This window comes from Wolffia australiana, chromosome 6 (genome assembly GCF_029677425.1).
Source record: "Wolffia australiana isolate 7733 chromosome 6, ASM2967742v1".
Taxonomy (NCBI): Eukaryota; Viridiplantae; Streptophyta; class Magnoliopsida; order Alismatales; family Araceae; genus Wolffia; species Wolffia australiana.
The window spans coordinates 10,893,964-10,921,320 of NC_135840.1; the positions used below are offsets into that span (position 1 = coordinate 10,893,964).

Below are 27,357 nucleotides of genomic sequence, written 5' to 3' on the forward strand. Positions count from 1 at the left end.
CTTATCAACTGGCGCCGTTGCCGGGGAGCACGGTATTACAGTAGGAACTTTCATTTTCCTAAATCTAGAGTCAATTCTCTGAATCTACAGTCATTTTTGCAAATCTACAGTCATTTTTTTTGTTGATTCTCCTAGAGCTGCAGGACTTAACAATCCTCAGCTTATTGTTATTCTAACCATTTGTTGAAGATTTATGGTAGTAACACGTTCAGGAGCTGGTGAAAAATCTGCAGAGAAAGACATTAGAGACACCTCTCCAGATTCCACAGTTACAGAACCTGAAATCCAGCAGGAAAATATGGCTGAAGAGATTCATCAGCAGCATGAGAGGAGAAGGACCATGCTTGACAGGTCGACACCGTCGGGAAGCCTACGTCAAACTGATGTAAATCTGAACATCGGTGACGGTATCTCCTTTCGATATGATAACGCATTAATTCATTCCTTACCTGAATTTAATGGACTGCTTGCTCAAAATCCCTTAGAATTTCTTGATGACTTCCATATTAGGTGTTCATCTCAAAATGTTCCAGGAATTTCTACAGAAATTTTAAAAATGAAATATTTTCCTCTAACTTTAAAAGAAAAAGCATTTTCTTGGTATCGTAATTTTGGAATCACCTTTAACTCATGGGATGAGATGCAAGGAAAATTTCTGCAGAATTTCTACCCTCTCTCCAAAACGAATTTCTATAGAAGGGAAATTCACAATTTCCATCCTCATAATGGAGAAGCTTTTAGTGAGTCATGGGAGAGATTCAATGATTTGTTGAGGAAGTGTCCTCACCATGGCATTGAACAATGTCAATTAGCCCAAATATTTTATGAGTCTCTCTTTGATTTTATGAAAAACAAAGTAAATCTCGCTACGGGTGGAACGTTCTATACTGCATATGAGGACGAAGTTTTTGATATTTTGGAGAGAGTCGCAGAAACTGATTTGCAGGAGATTGGAGCCAATCAGAATGGTAGGAATGTGCAGCCCAAGAGAGCAGGAGTTCTGCAGGTCAACGCCAAGGAGGGAGAGCTACAAGCGGGCCTAAGGGAGACCAACCAGAAATTGGAGGAGCTCACCTCTACCTTGAAGAATGTCTTCCTAGGTAACTCTCCCATCATTAAAGCTAAGATCTGCTCTCTCTGTTTTAGCAGGGAACATGAAGATGGAGCCTGCCAAGCCATGGAAGAAGAGGTGAAGGCCTTCAACCAGCCGCAACAACCGTGGGCAGGTCAAAAGCGGCCAAATTTCCAAAACGGAGAGGCCTTCCACCAAGGAAACAAGCCGGCAGCTCAACCCCCGTTCCAGTAGAGACAACAATTCCAGCACAGGCCTCCACAACAGTATCAGGTTTCATCTCAAAATCAACCTGATTTCTCTATATTAACCCCCGTCATTTCAGATATGATCGAAAAGCAAAACCAAAAGTTGCGGGCGGAAATGGAGATGCGAATGCAGGTGATGATGGAGTTCCAGACTAAACAAAGGCTGGAGTCACAAGAGCAAATGAGGAAGCTGCTGGAGAGTTTCAGGCCACCCTCTGAGTCCCAAGGTATCCTTGTAGAAAACACTTGCACATCTCAACGTTTTCCTATGAAACCCGTCATCAATCCATGCAATTTGCATCATGTTCAACATTCTAGCCATGAGGAAATGGATGAAATGGATCCTGAAGTTCTGGCAGCCTCAAGATTGAGGAATGGAAAGGAACTTCAGGATCCCTATAGGTATTCTGTAGAGAATGCTAGGAAGAAAGATGAGTCAAGGGAGCACGAAGGAGAGGATCTTCCCGACGGCGATGAACCCTTACCTTCCACAAGTGGGCAACACATACCTTACCCCTCTGCCCTAACGAGAAAGAAACCTGTCCTTGATTATGAAAACAGGTTGTTAGAGAACTTTAGGAAGGCCACAATGACAGTCACTGTGGAAGACATGCTTAGGTGTGCACCATCACTTAAGAAATATCTTAAGGACTCTTGCACAAATAGAAAGAATAGGGAAGTTGTTAAACTTTCCGAAAATGCCTCTAGCATTTTAAATGACATACCTATAAAAAAGAGGGATCCTGGTGCCCCTTTTATCACATGTGACATAGGAGGAAAGACTTTTTCAAAAGTCTTGTTAGACACAGGAGCAAGCATCACCATCATTCCGACGGCATTGTATAAGGAATACGGCTTCGGGGAGCTTGAAGAGATCCATATGGACCTACTCTTAGCCGACGGAACGGTCAGGCAACCTGAGGGACGATTGACTGATGTCACTATCACTGTAGAAAATTGTGAAATTCCTGTAGATTTCATAGTAACTGATGTAAAATTTCAGGAGACTTTAGCTTGGCTCCTATCATTCTAGGAAGACCGTTTTTAGGGACGGCTAGGACTATCATGGACTGGGAAAAGGGGACTGTCGAGTTTAAGATAGGGAAGGAAAGAGTTCAACTTGACATTTCTAGGATGATGAAGTGCCCCTTAGGGAGCAATGAAGAGCTCAGATTCTGCACAGAAAATGAAGGAGAAGAGGGAAGAGTGAAGGAGTACCTATCCAACATAGAAAGTAGAGAGCTAGATGATGAACTCTTAGACTCTGCAGAAGTAAAAGCTCACCCAGAACTTAAACCACTTCCCTCTACCCTCAAGTATGCCTATTTAGACTGTACAGAAAGTTTACCTGTGATTATATCTTCATCCTCACTCCAACACAAGAAGAGAGCTTACTCAAAGTGCTTAAAGAGCATAAATCGGCCATAGGGTGGACTTTTGATGACATCAAAGGAATTCCATCTTCAATTTGTGAGCACAGGATATTTCTAGAAGATGAAGCTAGACCCTGTAGAGAACATCAGAGGAGGTTGAATCCCCACATGAGAGAAGTCCTCAAAAGGAAATTCTAAAGTGGCTTAATGCCGCGCCATCTATGCGATTTCGATAGTAGATGGGTAAGCCTGTACTGGTTCCTAAGAAGTCAGGAGTGACTGTTGAGCTGAATGATAAAGGAGAAGAAGTGAAGAAGAGGATAACCACTGGGTGGAGGGTGTGCATTGACTATCGGAAATTGAATAAGGCTACCAAGAAGGATCATTACCCATTACCCTTCATGGATCAAATACTAGAAAAATTATCGGGCAGCATTATTTCTGTTTTCTTGATGGTTATTCAGGATATAACCAAGTGAATATCCATCCTGAGGACCAAGAGAAGACGACCTTCACGAGTCCTGTAGGGACATATGCCTTTAGGCGATGCCTTCGGCTATGTAATGCACCCGCCACATTCCAACGATGCATGAATGCACTCTTCTCCGATCTAGTGGGGAGTGCTTAGAAATATTTATGGATGATTTTTCTGTATTTGGATCCACATTTGAAAACTGCCTCCTTAGCCTCACCAAAGTATTGAAGAGGTGCATTGAGTCGAACTCGTACTAAGTTGGGAAAAATCTCATTTCATGGTGCAGGAGGGAGTAGTGCTGGGCCACATGGTAAGCAGCCGTGGCTTGAAGTGGACAAGGCCAAGATCGAGGTCATCCAGGGCCTTCCACCTCCAACCAACCTAAAACCCTTAGGGTTTCCTGCCACGCTGGTTTCTATAGGCGTTTTATACTTGATTTTGCTAAAATTTCTCAACTGGTTACAGACTTTTTATCTTGTAAAAATAAGTATTTTGAACTAACACTATTTTTTAAGAATGCATTTGATAAATTAGATGAAGCTTTAGTAAATGCACCTATCTTGCAAGGGCCCGATTGACCCTTCCTTTTGAACTAATGTGTGATGCAAGTGATTTTGCAGTAGGTGCAGTGTTAGCCAGCGAATTGACAAGAAACCCGTGGTCATCTACTACGCCAGTAGAACATTAGTGGATGCACAGCTGAATTATTCTACGACCGAAAAGGAACTACTGGCTATTATTTTTGCATTAGAAAAATTTAGGTCTTATTTGTTAGGAAGTAAAATTACTGTTTTTTCTGATCATGCAGCTATTAGATATTTATTAGCAAAGAAGGAGGCAAAACCTATGTTGATTAGATGGGTGTTACTATTACAAGAATTTGATTTGGAGATTAAGGACAAGCGAGGATGTGAAAACGTAGTAGCAGATCACCTCTCTCGAATTTTAAACACCCAACCTGCATTAATAAACGATGCATTTCCGGATGAACATGTCCTAACCGCACAAGGAGCATCGCTTCCTTGGTATGCGCATATTGTCAATTTCTTGGTTTCAGGACAAATTCCAACAGGTTGGACGTCTCACGAGAGGAAGAAGCTACTTAAAGATGCAAGATTTTACTTTTAGGAAGACCCGGAGCTATTCCATCAAGGCCAAGATCAAATTTTGAGGCGGTGCATCCCCGAGAGCGAGCAAAGGAGCATATTGGAATTCTGCCATTCCAAACCTGGAGGAGGACATTGCTTCGCTAAGGTAACCGCACATAAAATTGTTGAATCTGGTTTTTTTTGGCCTACGTTATTTCAAGACGCTCAAAAGTTTTATAACACATGTTTATCATGCCAAGCATCCATCAACATAAGTAGGAAAGATAGAATGCCTCTACAACCCATTCTAGAAGTAGAAATATTTGATTTATGGGGAATAGATTTTATGGGACCTTTTCCTAGTTCAAATGGGTATGAATATATATTGATGGCTGTCGATTATGTCTCCAAATGGGTGGAGGCCATCCCCTCAAAAACCAATGACAGCAAGGTAGTGACTAATTTTATTGAGAAACATATTTTTTATAGATATGGATGCCCACGAGCGATCATTAGTGACGGAGGATCACACTTTACAAATTACAACTTTAGGAACCTCCTCAAGAAATTTGGTGTTCATCATCGAGTTACTACCCCTTATCACCCACAAGCGAATGGCCAAGTGGAATTATGCAATCGGGAGGTTAAGGAAATTTTGAGGAAAATAGTGCGATGGGATGGTCCCTTCCTTGTTCAGCAGGTTTTTGAGAATGGAGCCGTCACAATTTTAGATCCTACGTCTCAAAGACGATTCACTGTGAACGGGCAACGGCTCAAACCCTACTTAGAAGAAGATCTTCACAGCCCCATGAATATTACGTTAGAAAAGCCATCGCATGATAGCTCATGATCCGATTAGTTTTTGTTTTTACTACATTTCCTATTCTCTATGCTTGGTTATTTTCCTTGTTTTGTTTTTGTTTCTGCGTTTTTGTTTCTGTTCTCGTGTGCAGCCACTCCGATCCATGCCCACCTAACACGTCACTGGACAACACGCATGCTGATCGCCGCCCTTCCTTCCATGGTTTGGTATTCCTTTCTCCTTCTTCTCAATTACGATTTGTCATGTAGGAACATGCCTTTTATTGAGGGGGGGTGGGGAGTACATTTACATGCATTATCCATGAAAATTTTTTCGTTTTTGCATTCACAAACCATGGATATTTGATGATCTTAGGAGATGATTGTCCAATGATATGCATGATAATTCGATTCTTTTCAAAAGGGTAGAAATGCAAGAGTGGCCAGCTAGGGAATCCTAGGTGAAGTAAGCCTAGCTAGGTGCACTACGATCCATACCACGACAGTCATATCTATTACCATTATACTTCTCTCACCTCACCATCCACCTCGGGTTGAGTTAGCACTTACATGCACGAAATTTTTTAGCTTTAGTGGAGAGTAGGGTTAGTGTTAGCTCATTGGCAGTATTATTATGACGTGAGTGAAGCTCCCTGACCCATGAAGGATACATTACTCGCTGGGGAATAAGCTGCCGGTCTACTAAGGACGGCACATGGGTAGTGGATAAGCGCCACCAAACTATCAAGTGAAAGCTGCATCAGCATAAACAAGCAAAAGCTTGCATCATAGTACTGAAGTTGATTGTCATAAAAAATGACCAACAAGCAGCAAACGCCAAATAAAATAAAGGTGGAAAAGCTGTCTCCCGTGTGTTTGAGCCGATGCTACTATAGCCATAGTATTGAGCTAGCATTAATACCACTCTCTACGCCTCGTTCAGTAGTGCGCTTGAGGTGTTAACTCGATCTTATTCCATATACTATGTACTTACTATATGTACTCCATAGATCATGTGCACTTAGTTGAGGTTTAAGGCTGAGATAGATCCTAAAATTCTTCTACGCTGGTCAATTTTAATTGCTGAAAATACTCCTTGAGAAGAGCATGAATCAAAGTTATCGGAAGTCAAAATTCACCTTGAGATCATCTTTTATTCTCACTGCATGTCATTACTAAGGGACTAGTAATGATCTAAGTTGGGGGGTGTTTTATGACTCTCAAATATGTCATCAAATAATCAAGTTCTCAAGCTTAAATTCATCACAATTATCTTGTGAATTCATGCTAAGTCATGCATATATATATTGTTTTATGAAATTACTAACCCCACTTGATTCTTTGAATCAAGTGGAATATATTTAACATTTTATGGCTAGTGAACATTCAGAAACAGGTTAAGAAGATCAAGGAAGAGAGGAGGATCAAGAGAAGTGGGCAAAAATTGAAGTGGCAAAATTACGAAAATGCCCTGGGCATGACTTAAGAGAAACCCTATAAATACTCTCTTGAGAGAGGAGGCCAGGTTGTTCAGAATTTTCTCTAAGGAAACTAGGGCTTGGAGAAGAGGATTTCTGCACCCTCTAGGAGCTGATGAGCTTTTGGAGTTGGAGAGGAAGAACAGACTGAAGATAGCTTGGATTGAAGAACCACGCCGCCGCAAGGACGTGACACCGACGTGGGGAAATCGCAAGCTTCAGCCCTGTAATCCTCTCTTCTCAGAAAATTTTGGTTGGGTTGGAAGAGTCACAAGATCTTCCAATGTTTTCCAACTGAGGATTGTTTCGCTTTAGATTTGATTTCAGTTTAAACTTTGTTCCTTTTTGTTCAAATCGTCTTCCCAAATCTTCCAAAAGAACAGAACTCTTCGGTTTTTGCACAAGCAGCGTGCAGCAACAGCAGCCGCACGCAGCGGAGCCGCTGTGTGCAGCAAAGCCGCCAAGGCCAGCTGCACAGCCGCGACGCAGCACGCAGCCGCGCACTGGGCAATCAGACGCAGCACAACAAGGCAGCCGCAGCAGCGGCAGCCGCGCAAGACAGCCAGCAGCCGCGTGCAGCCGCGCGCAGCACAGCTGCGCACAGCCGCACGCAGCAGCGCACTGCTGCGCACAGCCGCACCCAGCACGCAACCGCGCGCAGCCCGCAGCCGCGCGCAGCACGCAGTTGCGTGCAGGCATTCCGTGCATAGGCAGCCGCCGCGCGCTGCATAGTCAGCGCGCAGGAGGCCGCCAAGCACGCAACACCTTGCGCGCAGGTTATCCCTGCACGCAAGGTGTTCGATCCTTTGCCCCAAAGGGCAAAGGATCTGTCTACAGAGAAATTCTCTGTAGACGGCTTGATTAAGTTGCACTTTAACGTAATTAAGATAAGATAAGAGAGATTTTCTTTGCTGAATTAAAAATTAAAGAACGGTTCTGTGAGTTTCCCTGAAGATTATTTAGCAGGATTAAATACTTCTGTAAAGTGGAAAAGTAACATATCTATTGACTGAAAAGGAATTTCCTGCTGTTTTCTTTTGCTCCCTGTGGATCGACCCTCACTCGCCCTAACTTGTGAGGTTTATAAATTCGTTGAATAAGCTTAATCCTCACACATGTTACTGATAAATAACCAGTAAAAAAAACACAGTAAAATTGAGCTTATCAATACCTTTCTAGAGAAACTGTTTTTCTAACATCTTGAAAGCATGACATGTGAAATATCTTGTAAAACATTTTTAAAAATTGATGAGTATACAAGTCACCTAAGGCTTCTGAAAAATGGTCTAAGTTATTAGTTATTAAATATTCTTAAACCAACTCACTAATGTTTGTCTCACTCTAATATGGGATTCATAGATTCAATATTCTTCATAGTTGTAGAAAACTAGATATTTTTTCTTTTCTCTCTTTCATTCAAGCAGAATGTATAATAATGAGTTCACTTTTATGGTGGTAGAATTGAAGAAACAAGTAATTGATTCGTCAATAACTAATTTATATATATATATATATATTCAACATCCACCAACATATTTGATATCAACTTGAATATTATTTGATTCTCTGCTTATTTCAATACAAATGGAAGTGGATGTATTGAATTGAGTAAAATGTTTTTCAACAACATCACATGTTTGTTGAAATAAAATTAAAAATTAGTGATGTTGCATTCCAATCTCAGAGATAATAAGTATCTGATAGCTGCAGGTTAAGTAGTAAATTTTAATTACATACTTCATAGTCTATAAAAATATATTTAAGTTGTAAATGTATGTCAGGTGTTAAATCATGTGTACTAATATATGCTTAAATTAATTGAGCATACAAAAGGAATTTATTTTTATTTTATTTTTAAAGTTCTTCATTGATGGAAAGTGATAGTAATCAAAATTCAAAATTATCAATATGTGCAGACTGAGCGCCTAAAGTTGAAAGATTCTTACGTATGCCTAAAGTTGAAAGATTCTTTCATAAATCAGTTAGTTCATAAAAAGAATTAACATTAAGTTATTTCTCTTGTTCAATTATCCCCAATTAAAATTTCTTATATTTAATATGAATTTATTCTGTATCCAAAGTTCATACTTTGTCTGTCCTTTTATTCAGACCATGCAAGTATCAGAGCTTCTATCTTGAGAAGATCTAATATTCCCAAGTCAAAGGAAGCATCCATGTTCCACCTTGGGCACATGGACACGAACTTATGTTTCACCGAACCCAAGCCAAGGTATCATTCCTAGAAAAGTGATGTCAAGTCACAGGCACGTCATCCATAATGGTTGTCCTACAAATTGTCACCTACATGTTGAAACATATTCCAAGGGGCATTGAGGGTCATGTTCTAAGAACATTCTAGCTTCTGCATATGTAGACACCATCAAGGACCAGTCTTTGGGGAATGAAAATGGTAAAGTTTGAGCATTAATTATAAGTTTCAGTGTGACTTGTTTCAAAAGGAGTGGAGGTGAAGTATCACTTCCATATGATACATTTAAAACTAAGAAATTATTCACAAAGATAAAGGCACGATTAGCGGATTCTAGTTCTGTGGTTGACCAAAAATTGGGGTTAGGAATGTTGTTTAAGGCCTCTAGTTTATGCAAAAAAAAAATTATGTTTCCATAAAGTGAGGGAGTGTCAAAACCATAAAGTGAGGGAGTGAATTTTATATTTAATTTCTATTTATTTGGATTTTGATATTTCTTTTATGACTTAAATATAATTAAACTAGTGAAAAGTAAGTAAAAATAATTCTAGGAAATCATAAAATATTGATCCTAAGTAACTTAGTTAATTCAAATTTTATAAAATAATTTGTAAAATTTTAATATAATTTTCCAGTACAAAAATATGAATTAAATTTTCTCTAAATACCTTATTTAGTGCCTTGGGAGGTCTGGTAGACAATTGATGTTGAGGTAATTCAATGGAGTGGAACAAATGAAAGAGATACTGCCACTGCATGTGACGGAGATGAAGGCGGATATGCACCTATGAGTGGCAGAGAGGGTATTGAGTAATGATGTTTTTAATCTCACTGGTGCTGTAGAGATGGAGGTGGATACACACTGACAAGCAACAGAGTTGGAGCTGGTGTGTGATAGTGGGAACCGAGCCTATTAGTAACGATAACCTATGAAAAAGGATGAAGGGGAGAGTTAGAAAAAAGATAAACATCACACTAACCTCATCATTGCATATCCAACAGGCCAAGTGGTGCTTTTACTTTACATGTCTTGACCTGAATGTCATTCCTTTAATCCTTTACTCATGGATTACAAGAATGGACCCAAACTAGATTTCAAATAAGCAAATCTGTCCACCAAACTTTATGCATTTTTTATGCATTTTTTGAGAGACAAAGTGGGGAATGATGGAAGGTCTAGAGAGAGAATGTGATTGATCTTAGAGAGAGAAAACACGTGTATGGAGAGAGAAAATGGTTGAAATGAAGAGATAGAGAGAGAGAGTGAAGAAATGATGTAGGGGGAGTTAGAAGTGGAATTTAAAATTAAAAATGGTGGAGATTTTTTTAAGAAATTTTGGGGGAACAAGTTAGAGATATGGATGGAGTTTTAGAAAGAGAAAGAGTCAATTATAGAGAGAGAGAAAGTAGGGAAAACATATAGTTAGAGTGAGAAAGTGATAGATTCAAAGGGGAAATGGATAGATATTGATGGAAAAATGGAAATTTAAGTTCCTAAAACCTCAATGCAAGTCTATTGAGCCCTACATGCTTATTCTAAATTCCGGATCCTTATATTTTTTCAGCATCAGGCATTTTTCAATGCAAACAAGAGATGAGATTAAGAGAAAACTTCAACGAACTTACATCAAGCAAGTTAAACAACCTGGATTCTGAAAATACCTTGTCCTACTGGCCAGCCACTTTCTAGAGCACGTCCAGAATGAGGGAAAAGAGTATTTATACATAGGAAAAATTACTAAAATATCCCTTTGGGCATCTTCAATATCTTTTCTTGCCATTTTGCCTTTTTTTCTCCAATGGTTGAGAGCTTTGCCTTGTGATTTTCAGTTTCTTTCTTTTGTAAGGTGTTTGAAAGCCCAATAGGCAGGTCAGGTTGTTGCCCAACTCCGTCTGATTGCTCTTTTGGAGGCCCATGACTTCATTTCATCATTTCATGCTCATTTGTAGAATCCTTAAGGTCCCAAAATTTATCCAATTCCTTAGAAGTTGTATCTTCTCATTCTTGTAAATTTCTCCACATTAATAAGACCAAATGATCTAAAATGTGTGAACATATCCATGCATTTATCATGTTATCAGATAGCTAAACTGATAACTAGAGCATAAAGGAAATGTTTAAAACTATGATGAGTCACTTGATATTACCTGTCTCATTGAGAGGCAAAGTGTTGAGAACAGTCTTGCATATAATAACTAAGGTTCAAAGCATGTTTTTTCTGTAATAACCGTATGACCTATGGGCTAGAAATAACGTTGTTTAAGTTACATGTATATTTGGTGTCGTCCAACTAGAGTCAAGGATTACACTCAAAACGAGAGATTTCTAGAGTTGAGTTTAGTTAGAAGTTACCCTATTAACCCTGTAGATGGGTCGAGAGTTTACAAGTTAGATTGCCCTACACACACCAATATAATTGTTGGCCTGATCAAGCCACTTTATTCTATATTATCCTGAATAACACATATTATTTGACCCTCAATTCCACCTCACATCAAAAAGGTTTCCTAAGCACTCAATGGATACATTGTTTTTCAAATCTGCTTGGTTTTGCTTGTCCATGTGTTATGACATGAATTCCATCAGCCATCTAATACAAACATGTAACTCTGTTATGTGATATAGTAGGATCCCATGTGAGTTTTAAGTGATATGGATGAAGATAGTATATCAAAATGCAATGATGTATAGAGGATAGAAAATTCCAATTCATGCATTATTAATTGATTAATAATATGGGATAAGATACTTAAGTTTTGATTTGGATGCATCGAATGGCCCCCCACATACTATGTTATATCTAGTGCCTGTAATATTGAAACCTGAGGTTGCATATTTTTTCTAGATTCTAATTTATTGGTTCTATTTCTTAATGATTTCCTCCACCTAGGTTTGTGGAGTGTCCACTATTTTAATGATCTAAAATAAAATCAAATGAACTAAAATATCTTGTATCCTTGATCAAGTAAGATATACAAGTGGAAAAACATATACAGGTAGAAAGGAATATAACTATGAAGAATACACTTAATCCATAAAGTAATTAAAGCATGATCTCTAAGAGTATAAGGTTTAAGGTTTGTATTCTGAACTTGGATTTCAGTAAATCAAATTGATATATGCCTGGTGTGAATAGTTATTTTAACAAGTTTATAATTTGCATGCTAATTTTTTTCATCTCCATTTTAAAAATTTTCTAGGCCCATTGGCTTAAAGAGGATAGTGGATTCCAGCCTATAGTTGTTGGTACGTCTTCAATGGGTTGTGAAATTGGGTTCCCTAAAATATATTGCTCCATAACCAATACTTGGAACCTAAATCTGTTACAATCATTCTCCATAATCAGTTTGAGCACCACTTTATGATCATTTTAAATGATTCAAATTGCTTCCATCTATCTTTCAACAGAATCCCTTCCCATTATAATGTCGTCCAAAACTATAGTTGATAGGGAAAATGCTATAAAATTTATGGCCATGTAAACAAAGACTTCTATGCGTATGAATAACTTGACTGCCATACTATATCACTGCTTCAATTTTCCAGTAGCATTACACTAGAAATAATCTTTTCATGACCGAAACCCATGCTTACACAGGCTACGGCAATTGAAAGGTATCACATGAACCTACAAACAATAATAATGGACAATTTTCCATCAAATAACATAGAATGATGTGTTTATAGTTGTACCACAAATTACTACAATAGTATCATCCATATTACTTCATTATCTACATCAAAATGTCCAAATTTTCCTGTTATCCTTGTTTAAATTTAATAATATAGCATTTTGTGTGTTTTACTATTTTTATTTAAGATTTTTGGAGAAAATTTACAGTTTTTTAAACAACTGAATCATCATAAAATAAAAATTTTCAGTCATAAAATATTTATTTTAATTACAAAAAGTACTTAGTGAGTTTTATGTATTTTTTCATATTTTACTGAAATTTTTTGATGAGAGATTCATTAAAGAAGTGTGTTATAGTAAAAAATAATATATTAAATCATTTATTCATTTTTTCAGAACAAATGTAAACCTAGGTGCCATAACACCATGGATGTAAAGCAAATGTTAGGATTTTAATGATTATGATGCCTAATGCAGACAAGGACACATGGTACACCCTCAACCGCCCATCAGGTGTATCTCACTGATTATTAACAGTTGATGACTAGGACATATTTATTGCACACAATGCGCGGAAGCACAGATTCTCATACAGTGGGCTGATGTATGGTGGAGAGGATTGCACCAATGAGGGCACGCATTGTCAAAAAAATCACAGCACAGAAACCCCAAAAACGTTTACTTGGGCGTTGAGGAGAGAGGATGAAGAGCTCAGAATGTAAAGATTTACTGAGTTTTAAACCTTGATATCTTGATATCCATCTATCAAGTTCACCACGAAATTTCAAGGTAGTCTCATATGTTTCCCTCTATACATCTATGTGAATGGATTATTAAATTGAGTCTGGGAAAGGGGCAAAAGTACTTCAAACTTTACCCAACCCTAGTTTTCGAGGAATGACACAAAGTTTTTGAAGTTGGTTTTCATGTATTTCTTGGGCTAATCTGGTGAATTTCTTGATCCTCTTCTTGTTTTTGCCAAAATGCTAGGCATGGGAGAACTATTCATGATCCATTTGAGGTTATTGAGGATGGGAATCATCTTAGTTCAAGGGCACCTATTGAAATTAAAAAAGTTAGTTGAGTTTTCTCTGATTTCTAGAATCAAATATAAATTCAATAAATTATTATTATTTACATATTATTGAATGTTTCTGTTAAATTCCCCTACAGGGTTAGGACTTCTATCCTTCTATATCTTCTCCTTGGGCATTGAACTTTCAAGGTTTATCAAGCCCTTATCACTTTTACCATTCTTGTCCACCCATAAGGTGGTCTAAATTTTCAGGAAAAGGTTCAGAGAACTTGAATCCCTTCTTTCACTTTGCTTCCTGTCCCTTTTCCTTAGCTATCCCCTTTCCTCATAGTTAAATTCTCTTTCCTAAAACAAAATTATATTATATTTCAAAATTTACATCTTGTCCGCCGTATGGAAAAATCCCTTCCTCATTGTATGCCTCCTATATTTGAAAGATGGAGTTTAGAAATAATATTGTGTAAGTCTAATCCCTAAAAACATAATTTATGAATATTAGATCATACCCATTTTAGGCTTATAACCAAGGCATCTTCAAATAATAAAACACATCATACAATCTGAACTTCATTGTAAAAATGTAATAAACCTTATACTGAATAACACTTATTTATGATAATTTAAATGGAAATATCACATGAAATATTCGAAATTAATATAAAAAATTAGCATCTTAATTGTGATTTTCACCTGCCCACTCCCTACTTGGCTGTTCCCAGTCCCTGGTCAGCTACTCCCCCTCCCCCCGCATTCTTATACGCATAGTGTCATATGTAATTTCCAAATGTGGAATATATGGTTAATTATTCTTTTTGTGGGCATGTCAACCTAGTAGGCTATGACTTGTAAATATCCTGAACATCATCTAGTTATTCAGATCTAGTTCAAATTTCTCATCCTCACTATGGATCTAATGTAGTAAGGGCTCATCTTTTGAAAAGATTAAGTTCCCTTCCTTGATTTCACTTTTATTTTTTCTGTCATTTTCATTATCAACCCCTAAGCTTTTTTATAATGCCCTTACGGAGGTTGCAATGTATGATGTCCTTCCAAAACAAATAGGCTAAATATCATTGACGGGTGATGTGGTTGACACTTTGGAATGTGGGAAGGTCCTTTTTGTAGACAGCTTTAAAGGTGATCTTTCATATGGTAGAGTGGAACATGATATTGTGGTATAACTCTGCAAAGTGCAGTCAACATCTCCAAAAGATCAGTTTATCTGTTTGAAAATACCTAAGGGAGGCCAATACTCCTTAGCTTTAACCTTTTATTCTGGAATATATTTCAATACGGTAAGCTGAACTCAACAATTTACAGGTCTCATGTAACTACTGCTCTGATTTGGACTCATCAATATTTGGACTTTTTCAGAGACAATTCACTTAGGTGTGATATGTAGATTTATTATGCCCTCGCCAAATGTCCTTTGATGAACGCCAGAGGTCTAGGAGGTAATGGTTAGACTTAATTACAGAATCCACTGCCACCAAAATGGTACCTTACCTCCCGATATAGGTACTACTTTAGAGAATATTTCAAGGTCATATTTTTTTCTAAAAAAATATTTTATTATATGGATATGAGATATCATTTTCTCTTGTACTTGTCTGTAATTCATTTCAAGCTTTACGTATATTTTATAGAGACAGAAACGAGACCAGGGAAAGCAAAAGTTTGACGATGTAATTAGTAGAATGGATGAGGGTTATCAAAATATATCATCAGCAATAACTTATACATCAAACCAACAATTATGTGAGATATTTTTGTAGAGTTTCGCCAGTTACTAAAGAAACATGTTACCTTGACTGTATTAATAGAAATTTGCATATAGAGAGGTAGCTTAAAATCACCAGGAAATCTATGAGCATAAGCTGAATGAAGGCGCAGAAAAGACTCAGAAACAAATTATGTTGCGTTTCTCGTAGAAAAGACTCAAATAAAATATAGGAAAATTTAATCCTAAGAACTCGAAGAATAGGGCATGTTTAAGAAGCACGTCAAAAACAAACGAAGACTGGAAAACAGGAAAACCAAATGCCAGGCGATAGAGATTTGCTTGGAAGAGCTGCCCACAACGGGGAAGCAGGACAAGAACTTTCCACTGGGCTTATTCAGGACTCCCTGCAATCACGCCAACAAAGACAAGTCCAAGGGAGGCTCTCATTCTAGCGCAGCTTATTCTGCTCCTTCCGCAGGCTTAGCTTCTGCAGCCTCTTCTCCTTCAACAGCCGCTTCCTCTGGCGCCGCCGCGGCCGGCTCCTCCGCCGCCGGTGCAGCTTCCACCGCCGCGGCCGGCGTCTCCACGGCCTCTTCAGCCGTTTCCTCCGCCGCCACAACCGCTGGAGTCTTCACCTCCGCCGCCGGTGTCTCCTCCTCCGCCGCCGCGGGCTCTTCCGCCGCCGTCGCTGTCTCCTCCACCGCCGCGGGTTCTTCTGCCGCCGCCGGAGTCTCCTCCGCCGCCGCCGGAGTCTCCTCCGCCGCCGCCGCGGGTTCTTCTGCCGCCGCCGGAGTCTCCTCCTCCGCCGCCGCGGGTTCTTCTGCGACCACTGGAGTCTCCTCCTCCGCTACCACTGAAGCGGGCTCGTTCTCAGCCGGCACCGCCAGCTCAGGCTCCGCCACCGCGACCGGCGTCTCAACCTGCACGTCGCCAACGTAAACCTCAATCAGCTTGCAAATTCTAAAAGACAAAATAGAGAGAGAGAGAGAGAGAGAGAGAGAGAGAGAGAGAGAGAGAGAGATGACCTCAGCAGTGGCCATTTCGCAGAGTTGCTACGAATGCTTGGAGCTGGAGAGAGGGAGAGAGAGAGGAAGAGCTTGATCGCGGTGTGAGAGAATCGCTTCAGCGGCAACGTATTTATACTGCCAAATTGCAAGATGATGGTAGAGATAGAAACCAAAGTGGCAACTCGTGGTTTTAAGTGAAAACCCTGAAATACCCTTTCGAGAATCTACCACAAATGTATAACGTTGAACTGATGCCTTTATCTTTTCTGGGCCTAGCCGGGTTTCCGGCCCAAATCGGATTCCCCGGGCCCACTGTCGAATTAACTTTCTTTCTTTTCCCCTCGGCATTCAGCTTTATCGACTGGCCTATTTGTCCACGCGGCAGTATCCCATTGGCTTTGATATCTTGACTGCATTTGTCCGAGCTGTAAAGGAGAGGAAGGACGGTAGGCCGGGCCCACTGGGCCGAACCCGTCCAAATAAAGGCCCAAATAGTCCCCCCTCGGACGGTGACGTGGCCACCGAATCGACAAGCCGTCGGCAGCTGGCCCCACCATCGCACTCACTGCCACGTGGACAGCCTGTACGCGCTGGCTCGCTGGCGAATTGAGTTTCGTTTCGTACACTTTTTTACCCTTGGGGCATAAAATATTGGTGTGGTATCCTAAAGTTGCCCATCCGTACGAAAGCTTTTGAGAGAGAATAGAGTTACGAATATAAGAGTATCGAGGGGAATTTGTAATTGACAGGGCCAGCAGAATCACTATTGAATGGGTCAGCTTTTGGCATTCGACTTTTCCTGGATTCTTAGCTGAAACTATTCTCTTTGTTCTCAATCATTATGTTAATATGAAATCTAATTGAATAATTCGCGTTTATGGCTTCTTATTTGGTGGTAAAACATAATTTTGCATTTCCGCTCACGTGGACTGTCAGCAAAGCAGTGTCCGGTCACGTGGCAGTCTACGTCACTTTTCAGCCGTCCAGTGGGACTTAGTGGATGTTCAGATTATCCGACGTGGATGTCCCGTGGCATGACGTGTCGGACAAGAGAACTCAACAAATTAGTAAAAAAATTGACCCAACATCATTTTCCTCTAATCCTACAATCACCAATACTGTAATAATCAAAGATTAATCAATAAAAATGAATTTTTAACAGATTTCTTTGATTCTAAGACATTGTAATGATGCCCATAAGTCCCACTAAAAAACATACAATTCCTCCCAAAAAAATGGGCTGATTTGTATTCCTATCAAGGAGTAATTATTGATCATTGAGTAGCTTAGATAAATGAAGTTTACGAGCGTACCCAATATTTTAGTACACTTGAGAAACGACAATTTTAATTTTAAATAAAAAAATAGGAAAGGCTCGGTTTTTGCCTACGAGGGCCCTTTGGGAATTTGGGGCTACTGTTGAGAGTGACGTGTCAATGGGTGGCAGTATCAAAGTTTCTCTCTCTAGTATCTACGATAACCTTTACGTCAATATAAATACCTCAATCGCGGTGGTGAGCTCCACCAGTTCCCAGCCTCCTCCTCAACGCCGGCCTACCTTTCCACGTCTACTGAAATGGCGGCAGTCGAGGTGAGCGAACTCGAGTTTCTGACTACGACTAGCGAATGATTCCGAGTTTTTCAGGTGCGAAGACGTGCATGGAAACTGACTGATACTTACGTTGGCGACGTGCAGGTGGAGACGCCAGTCGTGGTGGCGGCGGAGCCTGAGAAAGAATCTTCGCCGGCGGTGCAGGAGCCCGCGGCGGCGCAGGAGCAGACGCCGGCGGCTGAGGAAGAATCTTCACCGGCGGCGGAGGAGCAGACACCGGCGTCTGAGGAAGAATCATCACCGGCGGCGGAGGAGCAGACACCGGCGGCTGAGGAAGAATCATCACCGGCGGCGGAGGAGCAGACACCGGCGGCTGAGGAAGAATCTTCCCCGGCGGCGGAGGAGCAGACGCCGGCGGCGGAGGAAGAATCTTCATCGGCGGCGTCAGAGCTGACGACGCAGGCGAAGGAGGAGACTCCGGCTGAGATAGAGGAGACGGTGGCGGCGGAGGAGACTCCTGTGCCGGCGGCGGAGGAGGCTCCGGCTGCCGTAGAGGAGACGCCGGTGGCGGCGGAAGAAGCGGCTGTGGAGGCCGTGGAGACGCCGGTGGCGGCTGAGGAGACTCCTGTGGCGGCGGAGGAGGCTCCGGCGGCGGCAGAGGAGGCTCCGGCGGCGGCGGAGAAGGAGACGCCAGCGGCGGCGGAAGAAGCCGTAGTGGAGGCCGTAGAGACTGCGGCGGCGGCGGAGGAGGAGACTCCGGTTGCGACAGAGGAGTCCCCAGCGGCGGCGGAAGAAACGGCTGTGGAGGCCGCGGAGACGGCAGCGGCGGAGGAGGAGACTCCAGCAGCAGCGGCGGCGGAGGAGACTCCTGTGGCGGTGGAGGAGCAGACTCCGGAGGCGGCGGCGGAGGAGACTCCTGTGGCGGCGGCGGAGGACACTCCAGCAGCGGCGGAGGAGCAGACTCCGGCGGCGGCGGAGGAGGAGACTCCTGTGGTAGCAGAGGAGGCTCCGGCTGCGGTGGAGGAGACCCCGGCGGCGGCGGAGGAGGCTCCGGCTGCGGTAGAGGAGTCCCCAGCGGCGGCGGAAGAAGCTGCTGTGGAGACAGTAGAGACGGCGGCGGCGGAGGCTGCTCCGGCTGCAGCAGAGGAGACGGCGGCGGCGGCGGAGCCAGCGGCTGTGGAAACGTCGACGGCGGAGGAAACGGCCAAGGGTGGAGAAGAGACGGCAGAAGCTGCGGTCGTATAAGCCAAGTAAGCCGACGAGAGTGAACGCCTCTCCATTGGACGTCTCGCCATGGTTCAATCCGCATCCAGAGTTTGAATAAGCATGCCCTGTCATGTTCACCTTCCCTAGATTTCAAAAATCTTTGCTTTCCTCGGCATTTCCTTTCGTGTTTTCTCTCATCTTCGAGTTTCAAGGATGTGATTTTCTTCTTGGTTATTTCTGAAGAACAATGCGGCATTCATGGTTTCTGGGTCAAAGAATAGAGTTTCATGCATGTTTCTTAACAGCGTCGCATTCTCTTCCTCCACCTTATGGTAATCTCTAAGCGATCGAGTCAAGTTTATCCATTTCTAGACTTCAGGTGGTAATTTGCTATAGATGGGCTGCTCGCACGGCCATATGTTGAGGAGTTTAATTGTCATGTCAGAGTTTTTATTCCAGTTGTGCTTTCTGCACAAAGAAAAATATGTTCGTCCACTCATTGGTGAACCTCTACTTAAAACCAGTAAATAGAATAGTATAAAGAATAGATATATCAAATAGTATGCCGGAAGGCAGGAAACTAATAGACGAAAAAAAAGAAAATATCGTGGCAAAAGTAGTGGGATTGAAACAAATTGTCCTATCTGTGAAAATATAACTTGGATAAATATTTTCCCAAGTAGAACATGAAACTAAGTGAATTAAAAGGGCCCAATTAGGAACAATAAAATAACAGTGTGATTTAAATCTTAATGAGACGATTTATTAATGAGAGGTTAGTTCAAGTGAAAAAAATGTTCATTTTAATATTTTATCTCAAAAGTTAATTGTTATGTCACAAACTGGTTAACAATGATCTTTTTTTGTAGTTCTCACATAAGATGCTAATTATGTTGTAAAGCTTTTTCCTTCAATGAACTTGTTCTCACTCTAGCTAAAATATCCTGAATTTTTAAATACCATTAAACTTGGAGTGTATTACAGGCCTAATAATCATAGAGATTATTATTAAAATATGAGCTTGAATTATTATTTTTGAGTTTTGTCAGTCAAATATTGTGAAAATTAAGGAAAGTTTTAGACCTACATATCAATATGGATTGTCAATAATTTAGAAAAATTTTGAGAAAAAGAGTATAGAGAAATATGAATTAGATATATGTAATTAACTTCTACCTCATTGAAGTCAAAAGGTCGTTCTCACGTTGCAAGTCTATGTAGTTTTATTGGAAGTATGAACCAAGTGATACCCAAAGTTACTACTTTGTACAAAAACTATGTATAATGGAAAATGAGATACTGAGCTGTAAATTCATAACTGCGAATAGAGTGGGAGGAGTAATATTAGTTTGTGTTATGCTCAACTCCTACCTTCAAGATAATGCTATCATATATCAGTATATATTTTATGCCCATGAACATACAATTACTTGTGGAAGATACTACATAAGTTTGTTAGTTTAGATGGCCAAGGAATAACCTAAGGGGGGTTGAATCAGGCTCTCCATTTTTATTTTTTATTTTTTTTAATGATCCTAAGATTTTTCTACATTAGAAATGAGGTAGAGGAAATGGGAGACACACTTATTTTTTTTAGATAGCTTAGGCTAATCCTTAAAGCTATTCGAGGGTACCCGTCCCAAGGTGTTCATGTGCCTTAACCCAGTTTGTGTGAATGCCCCTGAAGCAAATCACTTGGAAATAGGGCTGAACAAGAATACAAAGAAAAAGAAAAAGTCGATGAAGCTTTGTCGTCCTCAACCCTCAAAGGCTTCTACGGAATGACGTTCCTTGATCTATATCAAGTTGGCTCCCAAAGCTTTCTTCTTATGGCCCCTGATGTAACACGATGAATGCCGGGATTGAGCGACACATGTTACAACACAAATTATCAACCGATGAATGCGATGATTACAAAGTATGCGAATTTTAGAGTAAGCCAATGAGAAAGGTATGGCAGTTGCTGAATAGAAAAGATGATGCAGTAAAGTTCGGGAGGGGACCATTCAAGTACAAACTCCCAATGACCCGTTAGAATCAACTAGTCGCCTCCGTAATGAGGGACACAACGTGTCTAGAGGCGTCACCAACCTCTACTGTTAGTGTTCCTAATTCGTTATCTCAAGAAAAACCTACCTCTTGACACAAGGTGACTAATCATAATAAATTGTTGGTGAAATCTGGGCAGCAGAGCAAGTAGCAGAAGACGACACTGAAAGAAGTAATAATACCGCAATTTAAAAAGGGGGGGGAACGACGGTACCTTATGGGTTGAGACTTGGGAGTCTGTGGCCAGGAGTCGTCTCAACGAGTTATCTGACGTCATCAATTGAGGATCAGGCGTGGGTGAGGTTACGTTGTTGACGGAGCTCATGCGGGTCAACATTTGGATGGTAGGGCCGGTGCTTGGATGGCGGGTCGATGCTTGGACGGTGAGTGCGCGGGCCGGGGCACGGCACACGAGCACAGGGGCATGAGCGCAAGTTCAAGTGCGCGCTGGGCACGTAGGAGCGCGCATTAGGTGGGCACATGGTGCGTGGGGCGCGCGACGTGGTAGCGCGCTGTGCAGGGGGGGGGGGGGGTCGACGGGGGCAACTGTAGTGGCAGTGGTGGCGGTAGTGGCGGTGAAGACGAACATCAAGAACAGCACCAAGAAAGGCAGTTCTTGAGGGTTCTTTAACGATAACTGGTCAAGATTTCACGTTCTTGATACAAGCTCAAAGAAACGGCTATAGGACACAACGGTGATGACAATGGCAGCGGTAGCTGCGGCGGCGGCAGCACTGACACTGAATATCAATAGCAATGCCAAGAAAGGCAGTTCTTGAGGGTTCTTGAATGATAACTGATCAAGAACTCAAGAAACATGAACAGGATGCAGTGGTGACGGTGTCCGTGACGGCGACGGCAATGGCAGCAGTGGCGGCGGCAACAGAGACGGCGATGATGGTGATCTCAAGAACAGTCCAAGAAGAGGGTTGTCGGTAGTTCTTGAACTAGATCCAAATCAACAAATTAACCTTCTTGATGCAAACCTTCAAGAAACAGCTACGGGACAAAGCGGCGACAGTTCCTCCATGGGATTCTCGACGTGGGCAGGGCATGGTGGTAGGCAATTCCCACTATCTATGCTAAGTAGGGTGTTACTAATGATATCCATATCCGATATCCGGTATCGGATATCACAATATCTGCTATCTGGAAAAGTCAGAAACGTGTCTGATAACGATAACGGATATTGATAACCGATAACGGTTAAGGGTAGAAAATGGATAATGATAACAGATATTCTTAAGCAGATTACGATATCAGATACCGATATCGTTAAGTTAGATAATGATATCGATTACAAAATGATAAAGTTTTCGACAACCAATAATGTTAAGCCACTCTCTCTCTCTCTTGTGGTATCTCTCCCTCTCTCTCAGTCTCTTGCTCTCCTTACACCTCTCTCGCTCACCCTCCTGCTCTCCCTCTCTCCACTCTCACTCTTTCTCTCGCATTCTCTCTCCCTCTATCGATCTCTCTCCCTCTGTCGATCTCTCTCCCTCTCTCACTATTTGCTTTATCTCTCTCTTGTTTACCCAGTCCCTCTCTCACTCTCCCTCTCTCTCTCTCTCGTTCTCCCCACTCTCCCTCTCTCTCTCATTCTCCCCGCCTCTCCCTCCCCCTTGCTCATTCTCAAGCGCTCTCCTCTCTTAGTCACTATCTTTTCCTCCCTCTCTCTGACTCTCTTCTTCTTGCTCTCCTGCTCTCTCTCTTTCTCTCCCTCCCTCTCTCTCTCTGTCTCTCCCTCCCTCCCTCGCGCTCTCTTTGCCTCTCTCTCTGGCTCTACTCCCCCAGTCTCTCTCTCTCCCTCTCTCTCTCTCTCTCTCTCTCTCTCTCCCACTCTCTTTGTCTCTCTCTTGCTCTACTCCCCCAATCTCTCTCTCTCCCCCTCCAGCTCTCTTTGCCTCTTTCTGGCTCTACTCCCTCAATCTTTCTCTCTCGCTCCCTCTCTCTACTCCTCCAATCTCTCTCTTTCTCTCTCACTCTGCTCCCCAAATCTCTCTCTCTCTACCCCCAATCTCCCTCTCTCTCTCTCTCACTCGTCTGTCTGTCTCTAACTGTCTCTCGTTCTCCCGATCTCTTTCTCTCTCGTGATAGAGAGACATATACTCTTATTCGATATGCGAATACTAGTATTATATAATAACTAATATTAATATGCTATTTAAGTAATACTATTCGATATCTGACATCCATTTACAATATTGGACATTGAAACAGAAAAAATCACCAAAAATGAGAAACGCTCCTAGATAATGGATACGATAATGAGTAACGTACGAAACATTTCTGTTATTAGTTATTGTTATTCGATAACAGATAACGGATATTGAATACAGAATTTTTTATAACTAACAAAAGTGAGACGAAACAACTTCCGATGTCGTTATCCAACCTCCAGTTTCATATTCATTATCTGAACGGTAGCACCATAATGCTAAGCTAGAAAACTGTAAAGATAATCTCCAAAAGGGAGGAGGCGGGAGCTCAATCATAATGAACTCTCAATTTTTTCAATTAAATTCCAAGGCTTCCTTTGGGCAGACCATCCCTTTATATATGGGAGGGAGGATGCCCAAGTGGGGCCGAAATAGGGGAAAACCGTCTCGTGACATGGTTTCCACTGAAACATCAACACAATGAGAAAGCAAAATGACTACGAAGGAGCATAAACACAGCAGACCAGTCTGAATTGTTCAGAAAATACAATAAAATAAATGCATAGCTCAAGTCATTGACGATGTTGAGTACTTGAGCGAGGGTCATGGATGTTGGCTCAGAGCTGTGCGAGGAGGTCTGTTGGCGTTCCGTGGCTTGGTCAGTGCGATGGTCCCCCATCACCCCCAAAGCCTTAACCTGAGTAATCACAAAGATCTAGCAATAACAGTATATTTCTGAATAATGTCTTCTCCTCAGCAACACTTAGTAATATAACTACTTAAAAATAGTATTCAAGGCAAAGGATCAATTTTATGTATTTCAACAACAATACTTTTATGCCAAAATTTTATTAATTAAGTGATAATGATTCATAAATAAAACTATGATTTCCTTTATTAATACCTCCTTTTTTTCAGTCATTCTTTCTTCAGTCCTCTTCTCCTCTACGTTTTTCTTTGGATGAAATTCTTGATTCATGTTTGACCTTTGGTGCTTAAAACTCAAATATCTTTTTCAACCCTGCACAAAATGTGATGATTCAAAGTGGAAAGGTTTTGTAGAAAATTATTCGCAACTGTTATCTCACACAAAGTATTCAAAAACAAATCAGATCAATCTCAAGAGATCACTCTTTCTACGTCCTTAGTTTACCGCCCGATTCCCATGTCCAACTTTAAACCCCTGTAACTCTTTCCAAATTCTACAAAATGATACAATTCTAGGTTCTTTAGTTTTGTATGGATTTTAGAAACAATTAATATGTTGAACAAAAGCTCAAAAGCAATATAAAAATTATGTGAATGACTGCAAACTTATCAAAAGGTCGAGGATGTGAAAAGCTGAGATCCCAGACTTCTTTACTTTGAATCTTGAAATACCTGTATAAAAAAACCACGATTCCAAGTTCTATGGACTTGGAATGATGTTAGAAAAAAATGATCTCTTCAAAGAATTCTCATAAACTGCTTGAAAGTTTCTCCACAAATTAAGAGATCTCTTTAGCGTTCAGGCTACGATTTTCAAAGAGCAAGGAGAAGAGAGTTTGAAATCAGGTTTCAAAACTGTATATATGGACTTAGAAATCAAAAAGGGCATAATGGTAATCTGTAAAAATTCCAACATTCATATGCATTGATTATGATTAAGCAATATAACATAATATTCATTTTAACTTTAATTTTCTATCTTTACAACTTTTCCATCAACTCAAAATACCTTTCTGGAGTTAAAAGCAAAAACTAGACGTTATGCCAATGATTTGAGTTTTAAAATAATCTTTAACTTTTAGGTATGTTTACCAATCATTTAAATAAATACGTAACCATTGGATAATAATATCTTCATGTAATTTATTTTCATTAAATCCTCAGTAAATTCAGCCTTACATACTGGAAGATAGTAAATTGGATTTGGAATATGTTATTCAAAAAACCAAATGAAGACAAGTTGACACAAAAACTTGAACAGTGTCACAAATTATGTTTTATCTTCATGTCATAATAAATACAAGTTCTAAATACATGATTTGACTTGTTCAGCGTACGGTCAAACTAGGTAGCCTGTTAATATATCTAAGGCTCCTATGTATCTTCACTTACAATCAGTCAACTACTTGGTTGGGGTCCTATTGTGCTTTGATCACAACCCTTATGGAGGCATGCATCACTTTGAACATTCATTGAAACACACATTAAAGCATTGTGCTTAATGCCCTTAAAGCTTAATCTTCTAAGTTATTATCATGTAGATAAACACAAGATAACCTTTGTCTCAATACCGTACAGTACTATACTATATGGATATCAGATGTTACCAAAGATTGAGGTTTCTCCCAATGATGATACCGATGGCTTCATATTGTCATCGTCATTGATTATGTGGCTTTTGCCTGCTTTATACTTTACCTAATTTTTTTTGGGCATCCTTATTTACAAACTAGTTTTTTCTTCAATGGATGTATTTTCCTTGATAACTTGAAATCACTTGATTGTAATAGGTTTAGAGATTTTTTTGAAGCCTTAGAATGAGTCCCTTATCTAATATTTCATCCTACTTTATAGGACATAAGATTCACTTAAATTTCTATATGTATAATCTTACTTTATTCATTAGAGAATCACAAAGATTATTCATACTGGACACAATGATACAAGGATACAAATATAAAGTGATTGCTTCTTTGAGGAACTGGATAATTAGAAAATATGTAAGCCAGTGAGATAAACTATTATTTTTAGTAATTTGTAATATTTTTTAGATTTTTATATGACAAGTAGTTTAAACTAATACTCCAATTGTTTTAGTACGTTGTGTTATAGTATTGGTGAAGCAAAGCAGATCAAGAGATGATAGTTTTCATAGATGTGTTAAAATAGTTGGGAGTTATCTAAACATCCAATTTATTAAAAAATCTTATGGAAGAACTTAAAATATAATCTTATATAGATAAATACTCATGAGCAAAAATAGTCATTTGAAAAATAAAATAAAGAAAAGAATGGAAAATCATTGGACCTATATTTTATTTGTAATTTTAATGCATTGACCTATATCTTATTTTTAATTTCCATTAATTTTAATGAAAAATCTGTGGACCTATATCTCATTCATAAATGGAAGACTTTTTACACATGGAAAACCTTATTGAGAAAGTAAAATCATTAATACACACACACAGACATATATATATATGTATATGTATATGAAACCTATTCATGATTGGGGATTTACTCAAAGGGATGATACTCAAGATCCCAAGTATATTTTGGGTCTTTGGGAAAATATCAACACTTTTATTGTTGATTGAGTTTGAAAAATATACATATTATGTTGTGCAAATAACATTTCAAGAAAAATATGATATAATTGTGTAAATATAGAAAAATATTGGAGCATACCCCTCGGAATTATGAAAATATAAAAGTCGGTGTTAATAATAATCCCATATTTTTATGTGCATCTTTTGTTATTGTTGTCTTCAATAGTTTTTTCACTTCAGCAAATAATTTGATATAATGTAAATAGCTATATAGTTAGGGACTAATGATATAGTTATGGGAGGAAATTATGTTTCTAGGATAACAAAAAATGATCTGAGGATTAAGTGGTGACTAGGGAGATATGATAAAAGTATTGTTGGAATTTGAAGAGTTTATTCTGCCCCACCCGCATCATAGGGACTGATGCGCGAAACATGTGGATCAGTTATTTCCTTCTTCCTAGATTATTACTTTTTCGGATTGAAGGTTCCAAGGATCCTTTCTATATATAAATATATCAGTAGATCTGTTTTGGAAGGCAATTGTATATATTAAATCTCTTTCGTTGTGATTGATTGTTTATTTTATAGAAGGCCCGACAATCCTTGTTTCATATTATTGCCACCCTCTGAAAAATATAGATATCACACATGTCACCACTTTTAAAATAAGTACCATCTATAAATGTATCATTTGAGAACTGACACACAGTTTTAGCAAAGATAAAGAATAAAGAGAAAAACAGACAGAGAGGAAGAGAGATAGAGAGTGATAACTAAGCAAGTGAGTGAGAGAGGGTGATATAATGAGAGGGGTCTGACAGAATCATCATAATGTTGAATGATATACTAAAAAAATGTTAGTTTTAATAGTAATCTCATGCACTTTATGTGTTTATTTTGATTTAAATGATGATTGATTCATGTTATGAATTATTAAAATGAAATATTAAATTTTTTGATTGATTTTTGATTTTTTTTATCTT

At 39.9% G+C, this 27,357-nt stretch overlaps 2 protein-coding genes and 1 non-coding gene across 3 annotated transcripts; 1 reads left to right on the forward strand and 2 right to left on the reverse strand.

Moving 5' to 3' along the window:
- Positions 1 to 688: 688 nt before the first annotated feature.
- LOC144705026 (small nucleolar RNA R71) lies at positions 689 to 794 on the reverse strand. Its single transcript, XR_013581940.1, has one exon. It is a non-coding gene; the product is annotated as a small nucleolar RNA R71 (small nucleolar RNA).
- A 14,594-nt stretch (positions 795 to 15,388) lies between these two features.
- LOC144704169 (uncharacterized) lies at positions 15,389 to 16,316 on the reverse strand. Its single transcript, XM_078576455.1, has 2 exons — positions 16,164 to 16,316; positions 15,389 to 16,058 (listed from the first exon to the last, which is right to left on the reverse strand). The coding sequence occupies exons 1-2, from the start codon at positions 16,176 to 16,178 to the stop codon at positions 15,597 to 15,599; spliced, it is 477 nt and encodes a 158-aa protein (XP_078432581.1). The 5' UTR covers positions 16,179 to 16,316; the 3' UTR covers positions 15,389 to 15,596.
- Positions 16,317 to 17,659: 1,343 nt separating this feature from the next.
- On the forward strand, positions 17,660 to 19,137 carry LOC144704184 (uncharacterized). Its single transcript, XM_078576479.1, has 2 exons — positions 17,660 to 17,736; positions 17,842 to 19,137. The coding sequence occupies exons 1-2, from the start codon at positions 17,722 to 17,724 to the stop codon at positions 18,940 to 18,942; spliced, it is 1,116 nt and encodes a 371-aa protein (XP_078432605.1). The 5' UTR covers positions 17,660 to 17,721; the 3' UTR covers positions 18,943 to 19,137.
- The last annotated feature ends 8,220 nt before the right edge of the window (positions 19,138 to 27,357 follow it).